General features: G+C 53.2%; 1 protein-coding gene across 1 annotated transcript in view; it reads left to right on the top strand.

The window, feature by feature from the left end:
- LOC138164761 (tyrosine-protein kinase receptor Tie-1-like) overlaps window positions 1-15,089 on the top strand; it is a 32,879-nt gene that overhangs the window by 14,182 nt on the left and 3,608 nt on the right. Inside the window, exons 10-23 of the mRNA XM_069092724.1 lie at window positions 2,504-2,662; window positions 2,850-2,987; window positions 3,135-3,431; window positions 3,586-3,873; window positions 4,115-4,305; window positions 6,187-6,397; window positions 6,683-6,793; window positions 6,879-7,069; window positions 9,321-9,434; window positions 9,590-9,660; window positions 10,435-10,475; window positions 10,764-10,860; window positions 11,383-11,482; window positions 15,050-15,088. Of these exons, the coding sequence (XP_068948825.1) occupies window positions 2,504-2,662; window positions 2,850-2,987; window positions 3,135-3,431; window positions 3,586-3,873; window positions 4,115-4,305; window positions 6,187-6,397; window positions 6,683-6,793; window positions 6,879-7,069; window positions 9,321-9,434; window positions 9,590-9,660; window positions 10,435-10,475; window positions 10,764-10,860; window positions 11,383-11,482; window positions 15,050-15,088 (2,048 nt within the window). The remainder of the gene's footprint in view (window positions 1-2,503; window positions 2,663-2,849; window positions 2,988-3,134; window positions 3,432-3,585; window positions 3,874-4,114; window positions 4,306-6,186; window positions 6,398-6,682; window positions 6,794-6,878; window positions 7,070-9,320; window positions 9,435-9,589; window positions 9,661-10,434; window positions 10,476-10,763; window positions 10,861-11,382; window positions 11,483-15,049; window position 15,089) is intronic.

Genomic DNA, 15,089 nt, shown 5'->3' with positions numbered 1-15,089 from the left:
GTGTGTGTGTGTGTGTGTGTGTGTGTGTGTGTGTGTGTGTGTTTTGCCCCATCCATCTCTATTCAGACAGCTCAGAGGTGCAGTTGATAGAGGGCTGGGCTTTTTATCTGAACACGAGTTCAAATTGGGTCTTGGATACTTACTAGCTGTGTGACCCAGGAAATATCACTTAACTTCTGTCTGTTTCAGTTTCCTCAACTCTAAAATGGGAATAGTAATAGCACCTACCTCCCATGCCACCTGGCTGCCCCTGTATTTTATTCTTGAGGCAGTAGGGAGCTACTGAAGATTTTAGGCCAGATGCATGATATGGTCATCCCTCAACCCTAGCCATAAAGAAGCATGGAGGGGGCAGCTAGGTGGCTTAGTGAATAGAGCACCAACCCTGGAGTCAGGAGGACCTGAGTTCAAATCTGGCCTCAGGTACTTAACACAAAAACTAGCTGTGTGACTTTGGGCAAGTCACTTAACCCCAGTTGCCCTCCAAAAAGCAAAAAAAAAAAAAGGAAGAAGAAGAAGCATGGAGAAGGGTTCAGTCTGAGGGGAATATAACGAGTTTCATTTTGAACCTGATGAGTTAGAGATGCCAAGCAGACATGTAGGTAGAGATGGACCACAGGTGCTCCCTGTGGGATTAGAGATCTGCAGAAAGACAGGGGCTAGAGAGCAGAGACCTAGGAGTCCTTTGAAGAGAGATGATTGAGCCATGGGAAATGATGAGGAAGAAGTTTAGAAAAAGAAGGGAGCCAGGCCAGGGCCCTGGGGAGACACGAGGGAGCAGGATGCTGACCCCATAGAGAGTCTGGATGGTCTGGCAAAGAGGAGGCAAGATCAGTTAGAGAAGGCCAGCAGAGTGCATGTGTCGTGGGGAGGCAGCATGTGAAGGCTTGGAGCAGGACTGAGAAGAGGCTGCTGCATGTTGCAGTGACCTTGGTGTGGGCAGTTTCCCTCTGGTGATGAGCTAGGAAGCCAGAAAGGCAAGGGGGAGGTGAGGAAGTGGAGACAGCGAAGGCCTCATTCTAGGAGTTTGTCTGTGGAAGGGTAGAGAGACAGAGGACAATAGCTTGAAGGATCCTATGAGGGGATCTAGTCTCTAGGCTATTAATTTATGTTTCACCCTCCATTGACCTTCACCCAAATGTTCTTAACCATCTTTTAAGGGTGATAGATACCTGGGCTTATTTGTGGGCAGCAGGAAGGAGCCAGTGGTCACAGGAGATTGTTCAACAAAAGGAGAGGGGGTGATGAAGATGGCCATTCCCTGTAGGGGCTAGGATCAAGGGCACTGGGGGAAGAGCTGGCTTTGGCCTCCTCTTCCTTAGAGATTGGAGTAGAGAAGATACTGAGGCCAGGGTTGGGAGACAATGAAGAGAGGTGTTGAGTTATAGAATGGGAGAGATGAGGGAGCTTGGGTCAGAGGCCTGGACTGGGAGCCGAGGAGGATGGCCCCAAGCTACTACTCCCCTACTAAGGAGTAGGGACAGGGTGGTTGGATAGGAGATTTGAGGTAAGAGGGGGAGACTCAGAATAGTGATAGAGAGTCCTTCTGACAACAATCGAAGGATTGCCCTACCCCGACTAAACTTAGAAATCATACATTTATAGTGAACCCAGAAGGCAGGCCACTTGGCTTCTTACCTCCCTCCCTCATCAGCTACAGAGCTTCCATGGAGGGCTGACAGCTGGGTCAGAAGCCTGGAGACTATGGCATGGGAAGATCCATTCAAGAATGTGGGAGTGGACATGGTGCAGTGATTGTCTTAACTTTGGTTCTGCTTGGTCCCAAACACAGAACTCAGAGTAATGGGTAGAGGTTACAGAGATATATTTAAGCCTGATATTAGGAGGGAAAACCTTCTTAACAATGAGCTGCCCCAAAGTGAAAGGGACTGCTTCACAGGGTAATGAGTTCCCAGTAGCTGGAGGTCTTAAGGCAAGGGTTAGATGGTCATTTGGAAGGGTTCATGCTTTAGGAAGATCAGGTTAAGGCTGACTTCCAATTATGGAATCCTATGGTCTGTGATTCCTTTAAGGTCACACTGGGAACATGGCCCACTTGCTAGGCCTCTTTCCACCATCTGGCACTGTTCCATTTGGGGGTCTCAGCTCCCTCTCGTGAGATGTTAGGAGTTTAACAGAGTTGGGGATCTAGAACCGGAAGACACTCTTAACAGGCATCTGGCCCAGCCTCCTCATTTTGTTGATGAGGAGACCGAGGCCCAGGGTATGTGGGGCATGGAGGAGTGACTTGCCAAATCCACCCAGAAGTAAGTGTCCTAGCTGCGAACTTGAGCCCTCTAGCTCCAGCCTGTGATCATGGCCTTTTCCCGTGTCTCAGGGACCACTCCATGCGTTCAATGGGCGCTGGCAGCAGAAAGGTCCCTTTTCTAGCCCAGGGTTGGGTTCCCTCCTTTCCTGTGAGTCTGTAAGCCTGAGGTACACACCACAGACCCTCTGAGGACCTCAGGGGTGGACCTTCATACAACTTCCTCCCCTCTCTCAGTCCCTCCAGTGCCCCTGGCCCCACCGAGGCTCCTAGCTCGCTTCAGTCGCCAACTTGTGGTCTCCCCACTGGTGCTGTTCTCAGGGGATGGACCTATCTCATCAGTGCGCCTACGTTACCGACCTCAGGACAGCTCTGCGGCCTGGTCCACAATTGTGGGTGAGTGAGCAAAGGGGAAGGGGGAACAGAGGGAGAATGACCAGGCTGAGGGAGAAGACAGGCTCTGGGGGGTGGCCGAAGGAAGGCCCACTGTAGTCCATGTTACCCTCCGTGAGCTCCCTCCCTCCATTCCTTCTTGCCTTCCTCTCCTGCTCTTCTTCACCACTGTGACCTCCCTTCCTGGCAGTGGACCCTGGCGAGAATGTGACCCTGATGAACCTCCGGCCTCAGACAGGGTACAGTGTTCTGGTGCAGCTGAGCCGCCCAGGAGAAGGGGGTGAGGGAGCCTGGGGGCCACCCTCCATCATGGCCACTGACTGCCTTGGTGAGAGTCCTGCCCATCTCTGGGGGGAGTGGAGGAAGGCCCTCCCAGGCAGACGCCTGACTGATGAAGGCTGTGTCCAGGAATAGGCTGTGGCCCTTTCTCCCTCCCTTGACCCCAGTCTGCCTAACCTCTACCCTCTGGCTTCAGAGCCCACGCTGCGACCTTGGCTGGAGGACTGGCATGTGGAGGCCCCGGACTGGCTTCGAGTGACCTGGTCCTTGCCTGCTGTGCCTGGTCCGCTGGTGGGAGATGGTTTCTTATTACACCTGTGGGACCCAGTACGGGGTCACGAGCTGCACAAGAATGTCACGTCCCCCCAGGCACGCACCGCTAAGCTGAATGGCCTCGTGCCTGGCACCTTCTACCAGCTGGAAGTGCAGCTCTATCATTGCACACGCCTGGGCCCTGCTTCCTCACCAACACGCGTGGTCCTGCCCCCCACTGGTACAGGGACACAGGAAGTGGGGGAAGGGAGGGGGTCACCATGGGAAGGCCATTGAGGAACCTGGGAGGTAGTGGGGATGGGGCCTACGGGATGTGGGAAGGCCTGGAGGGCATCAGTCCTTTGCTGTCCTTCCTCCTGACCCCCTCTCACCAGGTCCCCCAGCTCCAAGGCTACTCCGAGCTGAGGCCCTGTCAGACTCAGCGATCCGGCTGACCTGGCAACGTCCTGAGACTCCAGCAGGGGCCATTGCCAAGTACATTGTGGAGCTGCAGGCGGTGGGGGGCTCCGGGGAGCCATTGTGGATAGACACGGAAGGAGCTGAGGAGAGCACCATCATCCAGAGCCTCAATGCCAGCACCTGCTACCATTTCCGGGTTCGAGCCAGTGCCCAGGGCCCAGGAGATTGGAGCGAAGCAGTAGAGGAGATGACTCGGGGCAATGGTGAGGGGTGTCCTTCTCTGGGGGGGGTAATGGTGAGGGGCATCCTTTTTGGGGGGGCAATGGTGAGGGGTATCCTCTGGGGGGGACAAGGTGAGGGGCATCCTTCTCTGGGGGGGGTCAATGGTGAGGGGCATCCTTCTTTAGGGGCAGTTGAGGCTGGGGAGGGGGAAGGGGCATCTTCCCCACAGCCCTCTGTGCCCTGGCCAGCCCCTGAGCATTCCCCTCCTCGCCTCCTTCCCAGGGCTGGAGAATGAGGGCCCAGCCCAGCACAGCCGAACTGCAAGCCCTGGCCTGGACCAGCAGCTGGTGCTGGCTGTCGTGGGCTCTGTATCAGCTACGTGCCTCACTATTCTGGCTGCGCTGCTGGCCCTGGTCTGTATCCGCAAAAGCTGCCTCCATAGGAGACGGACCTTCACATACCAGTCGGGTTCGGTCAGTGGCCTGGCCCCACATGGGGCTCCATACAGCAACCCGTGGGTGGGTGCATGCATGTGTCTGTGCACATCAGAGTCTTCCTTCCAGCTTGGCATGTTGCTGCCCCCTCTTATCTCTGTCTGCTCTTTTGTCAGTGGGTCTCTGTGCACACACACCTTCACATGGGGTTTTGTTGGTCTGTCCATGGGTCTCAGGAGGAGGCCAAGGCTGAGGATTCCCGGAGTTGGGGGGGGGGGTCAGACCTGAGACAAAGACATGTCTTAACCCCAGAGTTTCATCTCAAGCCAGGAGAGCCCCCCTGCCTATATTCTGAGGCTCCTTCCTCTTCACTTCAGCCTTCTGCCCAGTGCTGTGGGCCCTCCACCATGGCCTGGGTGGTTAGGCCAGGCCAGGCCAAGCCAGCAAGCATTTATTAAACACCAATAGTGTCCAAGGCCCTGGGCATAGAGTTACAAGCCAAAGGAGTCCTCGTCCCCAAGGAGGTCACCCCCCCATCCATTTCTCTTTTGTGTGTTAGAATAGAAGCTCACAGGGAGCTTATGGGGTGGGAGGCAGGCACTGTCTTTCTTTGTCATTTGTATCTGTGCCTCCAAAGCTTAGCACATGGCCTGGCACAGAGTAAGCTCTTCATCAGTTCATCTCTCTACCTACCCTGGGGGTGGGGTAGGGGTGCAGAGAACAGCACAGACACAGAGAGAGAGTTTGAGGAGAAAGATGACATTGGTAGCTAAGGAGGTCAGAACTCCCTTAGGGTCTCTCAGGCTGAGCTGGGCCTAGAACGAAGCTCAAGATCCTGGGGGGAAGGGGAGGAGAGAGTGCATTCCCCATTCCAGGGGAGAGGAAATGAGGGTCCAGACATGGCATAGATATCATCTCACCTGGGTTTTAGCAAGGCTTTTGAGAAAGTATCTCATGGTACTTTGTGGAGAGATACGGGCAGTTAGGTGGATTCAAAGTCAGTTGGCCAGTTGAACTTTCAAGAGTAAGATGCCAATAAACCAGTGGCAACTTGGAATGTCTCCAGTGGATGGCCCAGGGGACCAATGTTGGATCTTGTCCCATTGAACGTTTTTACCATGGATTTATAAAGGCTTACATGGTACATTCATCGATCTTGCTGATGACACAAAGCTGAAAATTACTGGTGGGGTTAAATGCACTATAACTTCAATATTAGTGGCAGATGGTGGCCAAGGAAGCAGACAGAATGACAGGCCACATTGAGAAGCATTCTGTTCAGGAAGAAGGAGGTAGCGGTTTTACTGTGTTCTGCCCTGGAGCTTGGGGCCTCATGTTCAGTTCCGGGAATTACAGTGTAGAGGAAGACCATTATTGATCTGGGGGGTATCCAGAGGAGGGCAGTCAGGGTGGTGAAGGGCCAGAGCCCGTATTCTTGAGGATCAGTTGTGGGAATTGGGTGTGTCTATCCTGGACAAGAGAATATTCAGAGGGACAATGAGAGATGTCTTCAGGTCTTTGAAGGACTGTCATGTGGAAGGGGAATCAGCCTTGTTCTGCATGAGGAATGATAGAGGGACTCTGCAAAGAGGCAGATTTAGGCTTTGAGTACTAATCCAGAGAGCTGTCCCAGCATGGAAGGGAATGCCTCAGGAGCTAAAGGATTTACCCTCCCTGGAGATATTAGATATGAGGATCCTTGTTCATGAACCAACTGGTCCCTGAGCCCTATGATTTTGCCTTTACCCATATCTCTGGTGTAGCTGTACGTGTTGTTCACCTCTGTCTATGTTTACCTCTGTTCACACATTCTGCACCCATGTGTCCTTATCTTCCAGTAGCTCTGGGGATAGACTGGTTGCTGTTCCTATAACCTCTTCTGTCTTCACCTGAAGTGACTGTCTATTCTGTCCCCAAAAGGGGGAAGAGACTGTCCTACAATTCAGCTCTGGGACGCTGACCTTGACTCGTCGTCCAAAACCACAGCCAGAGCCTTTGAGCTACCCTGTGCTGGAGTGGGAAGACATCACCTTTGAGGACCTCATTGGGGAGGGTAACTTTGGCCAGGTCCTCCGTGCCATGATCAAGAAGGATGGGCTCCAGATGAATGCAGCTGTCAAGATGCTCAAAGGTCTCAGCCCTATCCTAGCCTCCAGTCCTCAATGCCTATCCTGTCCCTGAATTTTGCAAGCCCTGACCCCTGAGCAACTACCTCTAACCTTTGACCCCATTACTTCTAGCTGCCCAGCTGCAATCCAAACCCCTGACCTCAGTTCGACCCCCATCCCCCACCCTACCTTAGTCAAACCCACTCCATGCCCGAGGTATACCCCAACCCAAAGCCTGTGTTTAGTCCCAATTCTGGGACCCCAGTGGCCACTTCAACTCTGATTATACTGGTTCCTATTGGGTCCAGAGTTTGCCTCAGAGAATGACCACCGTGACTTTGCTGGAGAATTGGAGGTGCTGTGTAAGCTTGGACACCACCCAAATATTATCAACCTTCTGGGAGCCTGTGAGAACCGAGGTGAGGCCCTTTCCCACTCTGACCCCTGTCCCCAACCCCAGAATCACTCCCTGATCTGACGTTCCTCCACCCTCATCACCCCTAGGATACCTGTACATAGCCATCGAGTATGCACCCTATGGGAATCTTTTGGACTTCCTTCGAAAGAGCCGAGTGCTGGAGACAGACCCCGCCTTCGCACATGAGCATGGCACTGCCTCCACACTCACGTCCCAGCAACTGCTGCGCTTTGCCAGTGATGTGTCCAAGGGCATGCAGTATCTGAGTGAGAAGCAGGTGCTGCCCATGGGGAGCTGGGCAAAGAGGGGGTAGAGCCCTGGGTGATGAAAGAGCAAAGCTAGGGAGACCAACCAAGAAACAAGCATTTATTAAATACCTGCCATGTGTCTGGCACTCAGAAACATGCTGTGGTGCCCAGGGAGCAGCTTTCTCCCCACAGAGTCCAGATGCCCACCCCCAGGAGGAAGCTCCACCCATGTATTGTCCTAAGCGTCTCAGTGTCCCTTCCCCCTTTCCTCCTCCTGCCCAGGGAAGGATCTCTTCTCCCCTTTTGTCCCTGGCTCCCTCTGGGGGAATATTTCTTTCCTCCATCTGGGAAGTCCAGGAGTAGCTGCTGCAGCAGACAGCCCAGCTTCTGTTTGACTGCCTCTGGAAGACGCACAAACATAGCAGTTTCACATCTCAGGATTTCTCTGTTCACACCTCCCTAAACTCAAGTGATGACAGCTTCCTTTGCTAACTTCCACAATCAGCTTCCCATTCCTGGCTGTTCAGGACCCTGCCACTAGTGAGCTCCCGAGCACAGCCTTTGAGCTGTCCTCTCTTGGCACTGGGGAGCAGTCAAAGGGTAAAAATCCCCAAGCCTCTAGCCTAGCCATGTTCCAAATGCCCTTCATTCAATTCAGGTGGTCAGCAAGCCCTTATTAAGCACCTGCTGTGTACCAGGAACTGTGCTAAGAACTGATGATAGGGGGAAAAAAAGTAAGAAGAACAGTCCCTGCCCTCAAGGGGCTCACATTCTAAGCGGAGACAACATGTATAAATCAAAACATTCGAGCTAAGAACAGACTAGATAGAAGGGAACCTGGGAGGGGAACCAGGAGAGGCCTCCTGAATGAGGTGAGATGGCGGCTGAGTCTTGAAGGAAGCCAGCAGAGCTAAGAGTAGAGGTAAGGGGCAGCCAGTACAAAGCTACAGAAGTCAGAGAAGGAATATCATGATCAAGGAATGCCAGTGGCTATGGAGCAAGTAGGCTCAATCCTGGGCCCTCTGCTTTCCTCCCTCTAAACTCTTTCACTTGGTGGTCTCAGCCGCTCTCTAGGTTCAGCTATCGTCTCTATGCAAAGGATTCCCAGTTGTCTATATCCAGCCTTAACCTCTCTCCTGAGCGTCAGTTCTATATAACTAACTGTCTGTTGGATATCTCAGATTGGATGTCATAGACATCACAAATTCTGGCACATTAACCATTTGCAGTGCCTCTGAAGTCTGCATGAGCCCTTTCCCAGGACCTGCAAATGGACTCTCTCTGCTTCTCAGAAAGATCCTGGCTAGCCTGGCTGGTCTTATTCTCTACCCACAGTTAGTCTGAGACTTGAGGCAATGAGGCAAGGAGGTCTAAGGTAGAAGGCACTAAATTTGAAGGAAAAGATTCAGGGTTCAAATTTCCCCTTTGCTACTATTTTGATGACCTTGGACCAGTCTCACTTCGCTGGGCTTCAGTTTCCTCATCTGTTAAGTGAAGGAACTGGAGAAGATTACAGATTCACAAAGTTGGAAGAGACCTTGAGTACATCTAGTTTGACCCATCCCCATTCCTTCCTCCCCGGCCCATGACCAACTCAGCAGGTGTCCATTCGGCCTCTGCTGAAAGACCCCTGAGGCACCTCCCAGTTCTAGACCTCTGCTCCTCTGACCTCCTTGGACTGTGAGTGGAGGCCCTTTTTTATTCATTTTTGTCCTTCTTGAGGCAGTGCAGACCAACTCCCATGTCCTTGTAGCCCCAGCCCTTCATCTGCCACCACCCACCTGAACCCAGAGGGTTCTGACAAAGCAGGAGAAACTTTGGGGTCTGAAGGACCTGGGATAGTTGTCCATATCCAGACAATCTCTGAATTTCCTAGGGAAGTCAAAACTGTCCCCTTCATAAAAAGATTAGCAGTCTCTCTTGTCCATAACCAATGCCCAAAATATGCCCTGCACATCCTATGCTCTACTCTAAACCAACCTCCCATGACCCATCTTTCTCTGTGCCCACACCATGCCCTGAACCTATGGCATTCCTATGACCTACTACCTATATGCACACTATACTCTGCCTTTTCTGTGCCCAGCCCTAAAGTAGTTCCCCACCTTGTTTTATTCCCATACCATGCCTTGTACAACCTCCTTTCATCCCTGGACCCACAGTGTCCCTATGGACCAACACCATGCCCCGTGCCCCTCTGCTCTCATCCCTGGACCCACAGTACCCCCATGCCCCTCTGCTGTCATCCCTGGACCCACAGTGCCCCCATGTCCCCTGAAGTTCATCCACAGGGATCTGGCAGCCAGGAATGTGCTTGTGGGAGAGAATCTGGCCTCCAAGATTGCAGACTTTGGCCTTTCCCGGGGGGAGGAGGTCTACGTGAAGAAGACAATGGTGAGTCTGGGGCCATTCAGTCCAATCCTCAAGGATCCCCCAAGCCTTATACCCCCCAGTCACCCCAAACCCTATTACTCCCCCAGTACACCTAGCTTCCCCCTTCCTACCCTCAACGTGACCCTAACACTCGCTTGGTATCTCCTCGGTCCCAGGGTCGGCTCCCTGTGCGCTGGATGGCCATCGAGTCCCTGAACTATAGTGTCTACACCACCAAAAGTGATGTGTGAGTGAAAAAGGGGGTTTAAGGGAGAAGCAGACATAGGATGTAGGAGAGAGAAGGGGTGACAGGAGAGGGATGGAGAGGGTGATCGGGTTAGGGAGAGGAGAAAGAGTGACAGAGGGGATATAAGGAGAAAAAGCGGGTGAGCGTAAGAGAGAGGAGAGGTGATAGGCTAGGGATAGATAGGAGAAGGGGTGATGGGGGTGGGATGAGGAAGAAGAGAAAAGATGAAGGTAGATTTAGGGAGAGAAGGGGACAGAGTGAGCATGAGGGAAAGAAAAGGGCACTGGATAGGTCTGGGGGGTGGAGGGAGGGAGCAGGGAGACTGGTGGGGCTTAGGAAGCCAATGAAGGTCACTGGGGATAGATCTAGGCTGAGGGCTCAGCCCAGCTGGCACCCTTGGGGAGGCTGGGGGTTGAAGGAGTGGCAAGGTATGGGGAGCCAGTGGAGGGTCTGAGGAACCTGGTCTACGGTTAGAGAATATCGTCCACCACCATCAGTCACTGAGGATCCTTGCTCCAGACACTTGTCTCCCCTTTACCCCCATCTCCGGTGGATGCCACCTCCCCAGCCCAGGAGAGAAGGCCTTATTGTTACATCATCCAATACATTGTTCTTTTGGGACACTGTGACATTGTTGTCCGTCAGTCTGAGTCTGGCCCCAGTGATTCCCAGCTGGTGCCCTGGAATGGGAGGGGAAGAGTCCGTGAGGGAGGGGTGTATGTGTGGCCACCCTGACTCACCCAGCTTAACAAGGCTGCTCTCTTCTCTTTGCAGTTGGTCCTTCGGGGTTTTGCTCTGGGAGATCGTAAGCCTTGGTAAATCCTTCGGGGCCTCTCCCCATTAATGTTCCCCACTTCCACTCCAGCCTCGCCTCTCAGTCCCATACTCTAAGCATGGTGATGGATCACAACCTGGCCCCAAAACCAAATCCATTGTCATGGAGACCTATTTCCAGTCCCTCAGTCACATCCCCCAACACCCCCTAAATGGCCCCAGTCCATCTCACCCACCACCTACTCACATCTGCCCATGACAGTCCCTGCCCTGGTGGGGCCCGGGAAGGGCAGGGGGGCGGCACTCTAAGGCCAGGCCTCCTCTTGCAGGGGGCACGCCATACTGTGGAATGACATGTGCTGAACTCTATGAGAAGCTGCCCCAGGGTTACCGGATGGAGCAACCTCGAAATTGTGATGATGAAGTGTATGTTGGCCCTGCCCCTTCTCTCCCACACCCTCAAGGGCCCCAGGCCTTTGGACTGAGTGCAGGTCATGCCCAACTTCAGCTGAGAGTCAGGGGTGTGCCACTCCCCAAGCCTGAAAATAGGCTGGGACTGGAGGGTCCCCGACCTTGTGTCTGCTGGGACTGAGTCACTGTCACCCCAACCCCAACCCGCCCCCTCAGGGCCTGAAGGGCAGAGACCTCCTACTTACTGTCCAATGTCCTGGCCCAGGTGGGTGCCTCACACTCACACACATTATTCACACCAGGTCTTGAGGTTAGTGATTCCTCATCACAGAGCTCAGGGTCCTGGATCTCCTGTACCCTCCCATGTCCTAAGCCCGAGAGTCAAGGCCTGAGGGTTAACATTCCCCCAAAGCCCAGATCTAGAGTCAAACCTCCACTCTGCAGATCAGTGATGCCTCACTTGTATCCGCACACTCCAGTCTTGGGGGTCGTGTCCCCACGTGCCCAGTTCTGAGGGTCGGTGACTTCCCCCTGTAGGTACGAGCTGATGCGCCAGTGCTGGCGGGATCGTCCCTATGAAAGGCCGCCCTTTGCACAGATCTCTCTACAGCTTGGCCGCATGTTAGAAGCCAGGAAGGTGAGAACATGTGACTGGCCCCAGGAGGGGAGGTCAGCTTCTAGAACCCCCTTTTCTCCTTCAGCACCACCTTCTCTCCCCAATCTGCTCTGTCTCTGCTGCCAGACCCAAGGATGATTCAGCAGATAGCCTCTCTTTCCTGGTTTCTCTCTGTCCTGGAAAATAGGACATTAGCCCCAGGCTCTGGGCTCTGTGTTCCAGGTTCCAGGCCCCAGGCTCTGGGCTCTTCCCTTTCCATCCTCCACTTAATGAGCCCACAGCCCTGTGAGGAACTTCTGGGGTTTTACTCAGAGTAGAAACAAATGAACAGAGTGGCCTTAAAAGTCAAGGAAGACAGTGACAGAGAATCTCCAAGCCCGCCAACATAGTGCCAAGGGTGCAGCAGGGCCCTCATTGGTCACGTCGCTGCTCAGCCATGCTCCCTTTATCCAGCCCTTCCTGGAAGCTGGCCCTTTGCTCCAGGCTGAGAGGGACCCCAGTAACTTAAGGAGGGAGGGAACAGATGATCAGAGCAGGGAGAGGGAAATAAGGAGGATGGGGGTGCCTCCTGAGTATGAAGGGCTTCTACAGGCTGAGCCGAGGGGTGGGGGATGGTCCTGGGGGAGGCCATTCCAGGCCTGGAGCAGGGAGGAAAAAGCATAAGAACTGCAGCCCATTTAGACTGGAACCCAGCCTAGGCAAAGGTGAGGAGTAAGAGAAAAGGCTAAAAGTGTAAGCTGGGCCTTCTAGCTTGTAAAGGCCTTGAATGCCAATATCACAAGTTTGTGCTAGAATGAGCAGAGGGGTATCCCAGGGAGAATGCAGCTCTGGCCACTTGGGAAGGGTGGCTCAGAGAGGGCCACCGAGGCACTGGTGAAGGGGCTGTCACGTCCAGATGGTTTCCAAGGTCTCTTCCAGCTGAGATTCTGAGATTGCTGGGGAGAGGAAAAGAGAGCACAGACTTGGGCAGGATCCATGAGGTGGAAGACATGGTGAACAGGAAGATGAACAGGGGCCTGGGTTTGGGGGCTGCTGGAGGGAAGGGGGAGAGATAAGGGGAAGTGGCACAGAAACCAAATGGGCCTCCTGACAGGACTCAGGGAGTTGGGAAGATAGGCAGGGGAATGAATTCAGTTTGGGACAGAAAGAAATATAACTCAGGAGGACAGTCAAGGCTGGACTTGAGGTGACCGCTGAGGCCAGAGGAGAAAAGAGGCAGCTGATATATTGGATAGCGCCCTGGACTTGGAGTCAGAAGGACCTGAATTCAACTCCTGCTTCAGACACTTATTAGCTGTGTGACCCTGGGCAGGTCACTTACCCTCTGCCTGCCTCAGTTTCCTCCTCTGTAAAATGGGAATGATAATAGCACCTACATCCCAGAGTCATAGTGAAGATGAAAGACGCTAACACTGGTGAAGCGCTTTGCAGATTTGGAAGAGAAATAGAAATGCTGAGGATTGGGGAAGGTATCAAGAGAAACAGAGAAAGACCAGTCAGAGAAGTAGAAGGAGCAGGAGATGTGAGGGACCTTAGTCCAACTTTGCTTTGGAACCTCTGCTTGTCAGCAGCCCCAACAGCTGCTTAAGAGACAGCTTTAGCTGTTCTCCCCAGCCTCTGTCAGCCACCCAGGCAGGAGGTCGGTCTTCCATAGGATCTTGGCTGGTGGAGGTCTTAGAGCCTCCCTGCCTCACCCTCCCTCTGGGGCGCCTCTCCAAAAGCATGTCTACCCTACTCCCCTCCACTGATCTTTATGCTGGGGGTGGCAGCAGGAGGCCGACCTTGGGCGTTTCCCTGGGACCCTGAACACCATCCGAATGTTCTCCACCCCTTCTCATCCCACACTGACCAGGCCAAGTGTCTGAGCAATTAAGGCAGCCTGCCATTCGACTCCAGGAGGAATCAGTGCCCACCTACCTCCCCTTCACTCAGCTGGCCACTCTCGGTGCCTTCCTTGGTCCCTGCAGCTGCTTTGAAGGGGAAGCTGGGTAACTCCCAGTCCTCTATCCCTTTCGTGTGACCATTTCCTTCGAAGGGCCTGGGGAATCATCTCAACCAACTTCATATTACCGATGAACAAATAGGGAGGAGGGAAGTGACTTGTCCAAGGTCATCTGCTAGCAGTGCCAGTGGAATCAGACCCAGGATTTTGGGAAGGCACTGCTGAGTCCACAGGGGTAGAAGGAAGGGAGGAAGTTAGGGAGGGAGGGAGGGAGAAAGGAAGGAAAGAATTCAATTTAGGTTGAGTGTCAGGAAGAACCCTCTAACCTTGAGAGCTGTCCCAGTGTGGAAGGGGCTGCCTTGAAAGGTGGAGAACTGAGGGGCGGCCAGGTGGCTCAGCGAGTAAGAGCACCGGCCCCAGAGTCGGGATGACCTGGGGATCAAATCTGGGCTCAGATACTCAGCACCACACCCAGAAATAACTGGCCGTGTAACCTTGAGCAAGTTACTTAACCCCGATTGCTTTAAAAAAAAAAAAAAAGAAAGGTGGAGAACTCCCTGTCCTTAGAGGTCATGGTGCAGAGATAGTGCAATGCCCATGGCTTGAGGCAGTGTACAAGTTGGACTAAGTGCTGGTGACATGCCTCCCAGCTCTCAAATTCTAGAATTCTGTGGTGTCTGCATCAAAAGGGGAAGCTACACAGGCACACATGTACACACACGCACACACATGTACACACGTGCACACACGTATCTCATCCCAGGTTTATAGTCCTTGAAAGCCCCCAGGTAGGTGCTGCATCTGACCTGCTCAGTTCTTTCCCAATCCTTTATCCGAGATGGGGGAGTTTACACTCATCCCTTTATAAATTTCGTCTCATTCGATTCAGCTCAATTCTGAAGCCCCTCAGTATCCTTTGGGATCCTAACGCTGATAGCCAGGATGTCAGCTCTTCCCAACTCAAACTCCATGAGCCTGTCTCTACCCTTTTAGCCAGGTCATTCATAAAAGTGTTGACGGGCATAGGATCAAACACAGATCCCTGGGGCCCTTGTCTGGAGACTTCTCCTGAGGTTGTCTCTGAGACCATCACAGATTCCCATCTGGTCACTAACCTGGCTCTAACTGCTGATTGCCCTCTCACCCAGTCCACCTGTTACCACCTTCTCCCCAAGGACTTTGTGAGAAGTGGTTGAATGTCTTACTTGAACCTGGCCGGGCGTGTTAATAATAAGTATTCCCCATAACTCTGAAGCTTCTCCAGGTCTCCTCCTAGCTTTTGTCCCCATCCCCAGAAAACTGGGCTTTTTTTTTTTTTTTTTGGCCTTTTGGAGAGGGTAAGATGGGGCGATTGGAGTTAAGTGACTTGCCCAAGGTCACACGGCTAGTAAGTATTGTGTCTGAGGCCTGATTTAAACTCAGGTCCTCCTGACTCCCGGGCTGGTGCTCTATACACTGCACCACCTAGCTGCCCAAACTGGGCTTCCTTTGCAGAGTCATGGAATCTGGGACTGGGAGGGACCCCAAGACATTTAGAAAATGTGGATTGTTGCCTGTGCCTTAACAGGGGGTGGGAGGGAGATGATGTCCTAGAGGATGACCCCAGAGCCATCTCTGGTGCCAACACCCTCCTCTCCCTCTCTCAGGCCTACGTGAACATGGCGCTGTTTGAAAACTTCACCTATG

Source organism: Petaurus breviceps, unplaced genomic scaffold (assembly GCF_028583685.1).
Source record: "Petaurus breviceps papuanus isolate PSGF00001 unplaced genomic scaffold, PetGlider_PUasm1.0 207, whole genome shotgun sequence".
Classification (NCBI taxonomy): Eukaryota; Metazoa; Chordata; class Mammalia; order Diprotodontia; family Petauridae; genus Petaurus; species Petaurus breviceps.
This window is presented reverse-complemented; position numbering and strand designations above follow the sequence as displayed.